The sequence below is a fragment of the Austrofundulus limnaeus genome, unplaced genomic scaffold (genome assembly GCF_001266775.1).
Source record: "Austrofundulus limnaeus strain Quisiro unplaced genomic scaffold, Austrofundulus_limnaeus-1.0 Scaffold27, whole genome shotgun sequence".
In the NCBI taxonomy this organism is placed as follows: domain Eukaryota; kingdom Metazoa; phylum Chordata; class Actinopteri; order Cyprinodontiformes; family Rivulidae; genus Austrofundulus; species Austrofundulus limnaeus.
The window spans coordinates 1,777,394-1,788,733 of record NW_013952429.1 but is presented as its reverse complement, the minus strand read 5'-3'; the positions used below and the strand labels follow the sequence as shown (position 1 = coordinate 1,788,733).

General features: G+C 40.0%; 3 protein-coding genes across 3 annotated transcripts; 2 read left to right on the top strand and 1 right to left on the bottom strand.

The window, feature by feature from the left end:
- Nucleotides 1–2,675: 2,675 nt before the first annotated feature.
- On the top strand, nucleotides 2,676–5,771 carry hmox1b (heme oxygenase 1b). Its single transcript, XM_014004922.1, has 6 exons — nucleotides 2,676–3,177; nucleotides 3,318–3,368; nucleotides 3,530–3,641; nucleotides 3,729–3,944; nucleotides 4,964–5,236; nucleotides 5,321–5,771. Exons 2-6 carry the CDS (start codon nucleotides 3,325–3,327, stop codon nucleotides 5,501–5,503), a joined length of 828 nt encoding a protein of 275 aa, XP_013860376.1. The 5' UTR covers nucleotides 2,676–3,177; nucleotides 3,318–3,324; the 3' UTR covers nucleotides 5,504–5,771.
- Nucleotides 5,772–6,346: 575 nt separating this feature from the next.
- On the bottom strand, nucleotides 6,347–9,407 carry rnf11a (ring finger protein 11a). The gene is made up of 3 exons (XM_014004920.1): nucleotides 9,035–9,407; nucleotides 8,090–8,262; nucleotides 6,347–7,913 (listed from the first exon to the last, which is right to left on the bottom strand). The coding sequence occupies exons 1-3, from the start codon at nucleotides 9,131–9,133 to the stop codon at nucleotides 7,742–7,744; spliced, it is 444 nt and encodes a 147-aa protein (XP_013860374.1). The 5' UTR covers nucleotides 9,134–9,407; the 3' UTR covers nucleotides 6,347–7,741.
- Nucleotides 9,408–9,947: 540 nt separating this feature from the next.
- Nucleotides 9,948–11,045, top strand: LOC106515233 (zinc-finger homeodomain protein 10; the record flags this gene model as incomplete). Its single annotated transcript, XM_014004919.1, is given in 3 exon segments — nucleotides 9,948–10,118; nucleotides 10,196–10,306; nucleotides 10,405–11,045. Coding segments are annotated over 3 exon segments (345 nt in total). The 3' UTR covers nucleotides 10,474–11,045.
- Between the last annotated feature and the right edge of the window lie 295 nt (nucleotides 11,046–11,340).

Here is an 11,340-nt window from a genome sequence, read left to right as displayed (position 1 = left end):
GTATTAATCGTCAAGTGCCAAAAAATAATCGATTAATGTTTTTCTGACGATGAAAAACACATTATGCCCAACCCTAGTTCCCACTATCCCCCTGGAAACACTGGCATCAAGCATGCCTAAACAATTGTTTGAAGTCATCAACAAGAATGGAGGAGTTACTCATTACTGAGTCCTTTTTTTGACACTTTGATTTCTGTTTTGGGGGGTTTTGGGTTTTTTTTTTTGAGTTATGGTCTTAAACTTTTGATCAGCTGAAAAAATCATGTTTGAGTGTAAATGCAGTTTTCAGACAATTCCCTGCTCAAAAGTTCTTGTCTCTTGCACTGATTTCTTCTTTTAACATTGTGAAGCTCTACTTAGAACCTTCTTAAGATCCAATAGTGCAAAATGCAAATTCTTGAACTTTTTTAACTGGTCTTAAGATTTTGATCAGGAGTGTACGTGCAATTTTTTTGTGCAACTTTGAGTCTACTGCATTATGTTTTGACCTACTTTATTTTAGTAGCAATACAAAGTAATGTGTGCTGTTCCATACTTCCTGACAATGCTGTTATAAAAAAAAGCTTATCTTATTTTATACATGAAGAATCATGTGCTCTGCTTATTGTAATGCTTTTTTTAAAATGGGCATGGGCATAATGGAGGTAAATTGCCAAGTGTGGCACTTTTTGGAGCAAGTAAATGATTAACCTTCAGTCTGCTGACTTTGAAACCCATGTATCTGTGCCAAAACTGATAAAACCAAACAAAACCTGCTAAAAAGCTCTCATGAAAAGTTAATGAGGAAATGAGACACAGCTTGTGGGGTTTTAAGGGTTATTTACATTATAGAAATATGAGTGTCTGCCTTCATTAAGTGTTAAACAACTATTTATGTCTAAAACAAACAAACAAGAAACTACTTTAACGGGGGRAAAGGGTTAAAACGTCGCCAAAAACGTAACTTCTAGTCTAGTGTAAAAAAAAAAAAAAGAGTTAACAGTCAGGTTAAAACTTTATAGCCTGTTAAACTTAATTTTAAAAAGTAATGTTTACAGCACGAAGCTCACAGCTGTGGATAAACATGGTAAAACTCACATTTTGTCACGTAGGGAGAATCTGCTCAATCACGTTTAGCTGCTCCGTCTGCTCCATCTGAGCTGAATTTGCTGACTCATGTTTCCTCCCTCCCTCCTCCTGCTGCTGATCTGCTGAGTCATGTTTCAGGCTGCTGGAGTGGCCAGGCAACAAGAGGACAGCTGTAGGTCCTCTTCTGAAAGAGGAAAACTGGCCATAATGTTTTTATCAAGACCTGTTAGCAAAATATCCTTCAAACCACTGGACGGGTTTTAATGAAACTATCAGAAAGTAATCATATCCATATTTACTGAGCTGGACTTTGGTGGGTAGTAGGCTAAATGAGGCTGATCCCCAATTTATCCTCTGGACAAAGATCACACAAGACCTGTCAACCCATCTGTTAGCAAAATATCTTCTGAACCTGGATGGATGTTAATGAACCTTTTAGAAAGTTATTGTCATGTCTGTATCCTCAAGTCAGTCTCCATCTCTTTTAGTAAGTAAGTAAAGTTTTATTTATAAAGCGCCTTTCACAGAAATATATTCACAAGGTGCTGTACAATCATTAACAGTTAAAAAATGGTAGAAAGAATAAAATGAAACAGAAAAATATAATTACACATAAGCAACGAAAACTGAACATCAAATCAAGAATTAATTTCTAAAATTGTAAATCAAACACAAGGTCAATGCAAGTCAAAACATGCAGTAATAYACAAAAACATAATGAATGTGGGAGAGAAAATATGGCGTAAGTTCAATAGTAAATAAAACAAAGATTAGCGAAGCATTCACAATGGAGGTAGGCTGGCAGTAACGGTGAAATGGTTAGATAAATGCTTGAGAGAAAAAGTGAGTTTTTAGGAGTGTCTTGAAAGAGACGATGTTATTAATGGAGCGCAGATTAAAAGGGAGTTCATTCCGGAGCCTGGGGGCCACAGAGCAGAAGGCACGGTCACCACGGGTCTTAAAGCGAGTGAGGGGAACCATGAGGAGATGTTGATCCTGTGTGCGGAGGTCCTGTCTGGGGACCAAGTACTCACTTGCCCTCCTGCCTGTTGTCTTCAGTCCTGGACAAGATCTTCAGACACATGAGAGGGTTCGGAAACATCAGGGCCTTGTCTCTGTATGATGTGAATCTGTTGACCTCCAGAGGACTGAGCGGTTTGCAGCAGAAGCGTGAAGCGGCTGGGATGAGAGTCAGCTCAGGTGGGATGTTTCTGGGTTGGGAGATGATGAGCCTCAGAGGACTTCAAAGGTCTGGGAGTTTTGTCTGCTGGCAGGGATGGAGCAGTGGATCAGGGCATCTTCAGTTGTGTTGGAGGTGTTGCTCCATTTTGGTGAAGAATGAGCCAGGCCTAACCACTGATTTAAATTGTTGGATCGGAACTGAGATTTTGATGATTTGATGAATAGATCAATGAATCAATCATGGGTGGATGGGGGTTTGAACCATACTATAATTTTCTTGTTTTTCTCCAAAAACACTGATTTCATTTCACTCTGATTTTTTTTTTAATTTGATTCCATTTTAACTCCAGATGGTGCTGATCAAAGTAGTGGACCAGATGGAGACCAGGGATGGAGCAGGGTACACTGTGCTGTATTCTGTTCTCAAACCGTCATTCTGTAGTTTGTTAGACTAACCACTGCAGGGATTGTGGAATCAGAGGTTTTACTTGTTCATTTTAGTGACGAAACAAACCAGTCATGGGACAGTTCCTCTCCCTCCTCCCACTGCAGCCTCAGAAACTCTCAGTCATGTTTGGGACTGACTCCTCCTCTCGTCTGGTTTAACTTTGGAATCTGAACTCGCCCTGTCATGTTTAACCCTCAGCCCTCCCTTCCTTTGGGTTTTGTTTCCAAGCTGCTGCTGCTGCGTCATGTTTAACACTCAGGCCCTCCCACTGTTCCTGCTGAAGCTGCTGCATCATGTTTAGCTCTGGTTTCATGACTCTCAGTTCCTGTTGGCAATGAAAGGGCGAGAGGGAGGAGACAAGTGAAGCAGAGTATAAAAGAGGGAGAAGACAGAAAGCACAACAAACTGCACGGCACATCCTGAGGGACGAGGGGGGACAAAGAACAAACTTCCAAACTACCAGGACTTTATCACAACTGGTGAGTAAAGCATGAAAATTACATTTTTAAATACGTTGTCATGTTTTATACCATCTGAACCTTTTTATAGTGATGGTTTTCATTTTAGACGACACTTTGTTTTCTGTAAACGAGATTTCTGACAGTTTTACATTTTTCAGGACCACAATGGAAACAGAGAAGAAGATGACAGCAGAACAGATGACTGACAGGTTAGACTGGATTACTGTGATTTTTTTCTTATTTCTAAATCTATTTTCTGCATTTTTTTAATTATAAAATGTTCCATTTTTTTCTTCCAGTTGAGTCAGATTATAATCTCAGTGGGCATCAATCAGATTATATTGATTAAGATTTATGTTTTCTCTTTCAGGGACCTGTCTGAACAAATCAAAAAGGTCACAAAGGACAGTCACGTCAGAGCAGAAAACACAAAAATGATGCTGAGCTTTCAGCGGGGACAAGTCACACTTCCTCAATACAAGGTAAAAAAAAGAACTGTTAGGCAGATAATCTTTCATTTAGGTGGATTATCAGGTTTTTAATTTGACACTGTTTTATCTCCTCCACAGCTCCTCCTGTGCTCTCTGTATGAGATCTATCAGGCCTTAGAGGAAGCGCTGGACAGGAACTCCAACCATCCTGCTGTGGCTCCCATCTACTTCCCCGCAGAGCTGGCCAGGCTGCAGTCCATCGAGAAGGACCTGGAGTTCTTCTACGGCCCGGACTGGAGAGAGAAACTTGTTGTTCCTGCTGCCACAGAAAGATACTGCCACAGACTCAGACAGGTACATTTTATGTGCCAATGCATTTAAACCCCATTATTACTATTATTTATCCATAATTCATCAATTTCTGCCAAGATTTTCCCCCCGTTCCGCCCTCTACTTTTGATAAACCCATTCCAAAAAGATGCCATGACACCAGTGGCGGATCTAGGATTTATTTATTTATTTATTTATTTGAATACGGGGCAATTAAGGGGCCACAGTATTTTTAGAGGGGCCAAGTATTTATTTAACATCTTTGTATACACATCTCTGATTTTGGTATGATGTATACGTTTAACCAGTCACACATGCCCAAATACTTGTAATGTAATTTAAAAAAATCTTGCATGTATATTCTCCTTACAAGTTTTACATGTATTTTTACTGTACATGGATCAAATACTCTCAAACACACAGCATGTAAGAAAATCCAGCCATCGTTTGTTAGCGGAAAGATGTTTCCTGCAGGATTGTTCACATCTCTAGAAGAGAAGAYGACGTCTATAAGTTTAATTCATGCCRGACTTTCCTATTTGACTCATTAGTGCCTCTAGTGTTTGAACATGAAACTGCACCCAGCAGCATCACTCTTGGGCAAATGACAGATGAGGAACAGGACAGGGGGCACTTCAGGGGGCCAATCTGATTTCAGCAGGGGCCAATGCCCCTGTGGCCCCACCCCTAAAACCACCCCTGCATGACACAATGTAGAAAGTTTTACAAAAATGTTTAAAAAACTGAAAGTTTTTATTATTGTTTGTCTAAATTCTACATAAAACACTGCAGATCCATAAAAAGTAACTCGTTTGACCAGCAGACATTACTACCACTTAAAATTCGTGACTATTTTCAGTCCGATGTTTTGTTTTCTCTCTGTAACTTTCTTTTTGCTTTGCATTTCTGCCTGCCTTTTCATCGTTCAAAGGCAACAGTGTTTTTTGTCAATAGCTTTTGCTAAAGATTTAGAAAAATGGTAATAAAACTGAAAAGTTTAATTTTTACAATGACTAAAGTGTTTGTACTTTTTATTTTTCCAGATCGGCAAAGAAAACCCAGAGTTCCTGCTCGCCCACGCTTACACCCGGTACCTCGGCGACCTGTCTGGAGGGCAGGTCCTCGGTCGAATCGCCCAGAAGTCCATGGGGCTGAAAAGCGACGAGGGTCTGACTTTCTTCGCCTTCCCCGGAGTCTCCAGCCCCAACCTATTCAAGCAGCTGTACCGCAGCCGCATGAACAGCGTGGAGCTGACGGAGGAGGAGATGAACGGTGTGCTGGAGGAGGCTGTCAGGGCCTTCGAGTTTAACATCCAGGTGAGAAAGGAGGAGGAGGAGGGGGAGGTCACGAGCCTTTGCTCTGATGGTCACACATCTGACGTACATTTCTGTGTTTTATAGGTGTTTGACGACTTAGAGAAGATGCTGAGCGTTCCTGAAAATAAGCAGCAGCGTTCTTCAGGCTCCAAATCGGTCCAGGATAGAACACTCCAAATCCCAGCAGGCATTTCTCCTCTGCTCAGGATGGTTCTGGGACTCTTTGTTGCTCTGATTACTGTCACCATGGGAATCTATGTACTGTAGAAACAATACTAAATGCAGTTTTTTGTGCTTTTCATTCATTTCACTTCAGGACCGTATGATGCAAGAGTGTTAAACTCTCATTGGAACTGTAAAATATATCAAAAATAGATACTCTTGTGATAACTGTGCAACTTAAAACTTCTGCTGTTTACATTAGATGAATCTGTTTCCCCACACAGACATGCAGAGGGCATTAAAATGTGCAATATTTTAAATACTGTAAATATGTAATTTTTTAAATAAATGTTTTTACTAAAAAAAATCCCAATATGATGTTTGTGCTTTTGGTTCATGCTACAACTCCCCCCCTCCAAAAAAAAAAAAAAAAAAAAAAAAAAGAGGAAGGTTCACATTTTTAACAAAAATCTACGGAGCCCGCGAGGGAACATGGGGGGATTTTTTTGTATTGCGTTCCCAAGCAATACCTTTGCGTTCCCTCACAAAAATGTTTTGCGTTCCCATGCAAAAGATTGTTTTGTATATGAACTGAATTAAATCAGACTTTTATTTTGAAATATCCGGTTACCAAAACAGGATGTGTCGCCACAAGTTCGTGAAATTGACATTGATGTTGCGTGGCTGTACTGTGTTAAAATATCATTTGACATACTTCCAGGCATGACTGTGTGATATATTCATTCTGAAGCTGAATTAAAGTAGTAGGCTAACTCGCTAATGGTGAACATGTGAGTTTGTTAATAACCGGCAGGCACAACAGTGATAAACTACTTTTGCGAGGGAACGCAATACTATTGCGTGGGAACGCAAAAGAAAAAAAAATTCTCCCATGTCCCCTCGCGGGCTCCGTAAAAAGCAGATAAAGTATTACACTGAAAAAAAATACAGATTTAGTATTCACTTTTATTGTGGATTCATGAGTTTTCTAAACTTTGTGCTCTTGAGCATACAATATAAATTAAGACATAATGATAGTTTTTACCAGCAGCCAGATGGATGGCCTGGCTCTGTGTCAGGCCTGTTTCACAGAGCGACACAGTTGCGCTGGTACCTGTCTCCTCGCAGAGGAAAACTAAACACAAAGTCCAAAAAATGATTGTACTTCACAGGAACTGGTTTACACCAATCTTTTAAAAAAAGGCATAGTAAGTGCACAGTAAATCAGAAATGTCCTCTCTTTATCTACAGTCAAATCAGACAGCTGAAACTTTGCTTTACATTCGASATACATTCTATTTTTACTGCTGTAGTTTCAGTTTTATCTCTTCTTTTGTTTGCGAGAGATCATAAAGTGGGCAGCGACTTTTGTCCTTCCTTACTCGACAACTTTGAAAAAGGTTTTATTTAYCGGCACATGATGGGAACCTAACTGGCCAAAAAAACAACTTGGTGTCCAACCTTCAAAATTCATGTCACCCTGACTTTACAGTCTTTTACAATCATTTCCTGAAACACACACTTCTATACACAAACAATCGAAGAAATCTGTGAGCTCAGATGAGGAGTATCTCAAGGTGCTTTAAGCGGGGGTTGCACAGCATATCGTTTCTTTTTAAATGCTACTGATAAACTAAGAAAGTGACACTAAAAGGATTGATTTTTTAAACATTTCAAAGAGAACAAACACAAAAGAGAGATGACCATAAAAGGGGCAAAGAAAAACAAAATCGTAAGTTTAAAGAAAAAAAAAGAAGAAAAAACAAGAATCCCATTTTGGGGGTGTAAAACAAAACAAATACAATCTTCAAAATAGTATCAGAGCGAAATCAACGTTTGTTCTCATGATGATACAGATCTGAAAAGCAATCAAACTAAACAGCATTGTTTTGTTTAGGAAATTTACTGGTATTTTCTGGTATTTGGAGGATTGCATTTCAGAGAAGCCAGTGTTTCTGAGACACAAACTCACACACCAAACAGTCATTTCACCACAATATTGCACATCATAAAAGGGGAATCAAATTCCACTAATTCCAGCTTTAAAATGATGATATGCTGTTAAACCAAAAATGAAACAATTACGCGATAACGTTTTTTTTCTTCATCTGATTTGATTTGGCACATTTCCCCCCCCCCTCAGCATCAAAAGATGTCCACATCAGACAGAAGCAACGCACTGCAGCAGTAGTTTCTCAGCATCCCGAAACAACCTACCAACATCTGCTCAATCGCATCATCTCTGCTACCTGTTTACATTGTTAGGGCAGTTTTGGCTAAAAAAAATCCCTAAAACAAAAAAAAGGTGCATACTTCTAGGCAGGAGTAGCCATTGAACGCTACTCAGTTGGTTTCATAAGAAGACAGCAGGGCTGCATCTACAGGTTCCATGCAGGAGGGGCAGGTGAAGGAGCGCATCAGCCAGGGGTCAATGCAGTCCATGTGGTAGATGTGAAGGCAGGGCAAGAACCGAATGGGATCGCCATATTCAAAATCCATCATGCAGATCACACACCTATATAAGAGAGAAACAAGTTTTACGTTTGTTTGTCACAATTAGTTGCTTAAAGTCATCTCATTTGGCCGTCTAAGGCATTTAAAGCTGCAATCTATCAACGTTTAGCAATTTATTTTTGGAATAGCATGCATACAACAGAAAGTTCTGCCATGACTTCATCGTTTAAGACTTACTCTTTCACTTTCTTGTCAGAGGGGTCCGAGCCCGGGTTGAAGACACCCTTGGGAAGATGCTGGATGAGTCCGATGCGCTGAGCGATGCGGATCTGCTCCTCCTCGGTCAGCTGACTGGCCCGGCGGCTCTCGCCTGGGGTGGGATGGAAGACTGGCACTGGTTGGGTGTGCTCCTGGAAAAGAAACGCCACAAAACAAGTCTGCGTCACCTCCCACAGCAGAGTTCAGACTTTTAAAAGACCACCAGAAAACGTGCTTTCACATTCAGTTTGTGCAGCTAGCAACATGCTATTGACACGGCCTGGTATTATCTGTGATAGGTCATTCCCATGACCTGCAATGAGTATAGATTCATCCATCATCTATTATTTCTTAACTTGAAATAACAACTGATAAATTTTAATCTTTCAGATAAGAAGTGTCTAGCTTTTAAGACAATAAATAAATAATGCTTATTAGTAAAAATGCATGGTATAGCTGCATAACCATGGAACTGAAGAATCACATTGCTACTGTGAAGCCATTAATAATGATGACTTGAGACAAATACTGAGAGATGTTTGTTATATACTTTTGTGTACTCACATACTGTTTTGGTATTGGCCTATAGCTACTTTTATAAAACAGACTTTTATTTAAAAATGTGGGGCAAACGTAATTTATTGATTAAATAAGATCCCCACACACGTAAAACAAACCATTCACATCAACCTGGTCAATTAAAGCACTCCAGGAAGTTACAAGTTATTTATTTACTCAACAATGTGGCCAATAACTTTAACTTTTGTTCAGTAATCGATAGTTATGCGAATGTTACTATAGATAATAACGTTCTGTTTATAATAAAAAACATTAAACCAGAGCACTAATAAATAATAAACCCAGGAGGTGCCGTGGACCCCAGGATCCCCGGGCTGGATTGAAGCTGAGACCCCGGCTGCTCACCTGGTAGGGCGGCGGCGGCTCTCCGGGCAGACTGCCCCCTTCGGAGTCGTTCAGTAGCGAAAGGTCATCCGCACTTTGTGAAAACAGACAGTTCCCCATTGACCTGAGACCACCATGAGAAAGTGTCACCTTTTTTTTCTGGGGACAGGAAGGAGCGCAAACCCGAGTTTCTGTGCGCCGGGGACGGCTTTTAGCTCTGCGCCGTAGCTCTGATACTTTAGAGAAGAAAATAAAAAGCAGCAGGAAAACCGTGTTCAGGCAAACCAACGCACTACAGCAAAAAACTCTGACAACTACAGCCGACACAAATGGTCTCTGTAAAAGCTCTGCGAGGCGTACGTGCTCAGCTGGATGTTGTGTTTACAAAACACAAACCGGAAATATCGGTGCTTGCCAGCAAGTTATTAATTTCCGGTTTATGTAATAGGCTCGCCTTCAAAATAAAAGCAGCTCATAATTGTCAAACCCTACTTCTGACCCACTCCACACCAGTAAACAGCAGTAATGCAAACCAATGAAAGACCGGAAGAAGAAGAAGAAGAAGAAGAAGAAGAAGAAGAAGAAGAAGAAGAAGAAGAAGAAGAAGAAGAAGAAGAAGAAGAAGAAGAAAGAAAAGAAAAGAAAGTAGGTTGTTATTATCGTTTTACTACGGCAGGCTCCGTATTTTCCTCCCTTTTATGTTTTTCTTAGATAGATAGATATAACTGTACAGTTATACTTGTGTACAACGTTGCAGGTAGTCCTCAGACTGTATGTAATCTTGTAACATATAATAAAATAGTTATTGCATATACAAACATACTCTGTCACTGTTGAAACAAGCTTGACACTGTCAAGTCAAACATTACTCATTATCAGTTTTTCAGAACAAATAAAAATAGGTTTGTACTCATTTGAGTTTGTACAATTTTAGGCAACTATGTGTCCACCACCTCCTCCTCCTGTGCCTCCACCACTCTGTGGAAACCAGCCTTCAAGTGTTAATCCTCCACCGTGTCCCCAACATGCTGCAGTCCCTATTCCCCGTGATGAACGGTATCCAATCCCAGAGACAGGTGGTCCACCGCAGCATCATCACACTCAGGTAGGCGCCTCCGCTTCAGTCTGAACATTAATCCCAGATACTTAAAATAAGTCCTGCTGAAATCATCTYGTGTCCAGGATGGGACCACTCAGCCTGAAGAGCAAGAGGACACTCAGTTTGAGGATGAAGAGAAATATCATCCAGTTCAAGAAACAAACCCCGCACCTCAGACCAACGCAAACCCACAGGTGAATTATCTTTGTTATTCTTTTTTTTCCTTCTCACCATATAGATTCTCTTGTTTGAGAGAATGGTGTTAACAGGAGCATCGTTTTCTCACCCGCAGCTCTCTGAGGTAGTAGTTGTAGAGTCAGACGGAGTGGTCAATCAGGCGGACGAAGCTGAAGACGACTGACTGCCATGAAGCATCCAAGTGACTTTCATAATATGTGTTATCCTCACTTACAGTGTYATAATACTATTCTTAGAGGTAAAACAACCATTTTCAAATGCCCATACGAAATGTTTGTGGTTACAGTGTACCTTTGCAAACAAAACGGGGCTCAAAGACGTTTGAAATACCAACTTCTGATTCGATAAAAGCCAAAGAAAGTGCTTCAGGAACCTCTTTCTTCGAACCTGAATAGTAATCAGCCTGAACTTTTCCATTGTAGGAAAAGGATTTCATCAAGTAAATGAAAAATTATTTATGTTTTGTTCCTTAAATGAACACTAAATGTGATATAACTTAAAGTTAGATGGAGGAAAGAATGGGGGAACTTGAGATGGTTCTGTTGTAAGTTCAGCCAGCTCTCTGAACCAGATATTTTAAGATCTTACTGGCTCTAAAGAAAGCTTCAGACATTGAAGTTAGAGCTCTTAGGCACAGTAGACTGGTCTTCTCATGCTGGAGATTAAAGATACTCATTGCAAACATCGAAAAGAAAGGTTATCAAATAGTGCAACTTGAAAGAGTTTAGTTGTCCAGATATACTGAGATGCAATTCTGAAATACAGGTATTAATTCAGGGTAAACAAAGCACTTCTATCTGCACGCTTTACACAACAAATATGATTGCAAATAAACACAAATGCAGTAAAACTGCAGTACTTCTCCATTGTAAATGGTTCTTCTACGGACGTCACCATTGTTCTTATTTACAGTCATGTGGGCTGTTTTCGTAGGTAAACAAACACATGGTTGGCAGCCATTTACAAATTTTGTTTCCTTATTTCCATTTTTAAGGACACATTTAACACCAATATTAGCACTATATATATA

What these genes read in the sequence shown, in the direction of transcription:
- hmox1b (XM_014004922.1), top strand. Translation starts at nt 3,325, where the DNA reads ATGGAAACAGAGAAGAAGATGACAGCAGAACAGATGACTGACAG. An exon ending in GCAGAACAGATGACTGACAG is followed by an intron (nt 3,369 to 3,529) that starts GTTAGACTGGAT and finishes TTTCTCTTTCAG; the next exon opens with GGACCTGTCTGAACAAATCA. An exon ending in CCTTCGAGTTTAACATCCAG is followed by an intron (nt 5,237 to 5,320) that starts GTGAGAAAGGAG and finishes TGTGTTTTATAG; the next exon opens with GTGTTTGACGACTTAGAGAA.
- rnf11a (XM_014004920.1), bottom strand. Translation starts at nt 9,133, where the DNA reads ATGGGGAACTGTCTGTTTTCACAAAGTGCGGATGACCTTTCGCTACTG. An exon ending in AGCCGCCGCCGCCCTACCAG is followed by an intron (nt 8,263 to 9,034) that starts GTGAGCAGCCGG and finishes TTTCTTTTCCAG; the next exon opens with GAGCACACCCAACCAGTGCC. An exon ending in TCTGACAAGAAAGTGAAAGA is followed by an intron (nt 7,914 to 8,089) that starts GTAAGTCTTAAA and finishes TCTCTTATATAG; the next exon opens with GTGTGTGATCTGCATGATGG.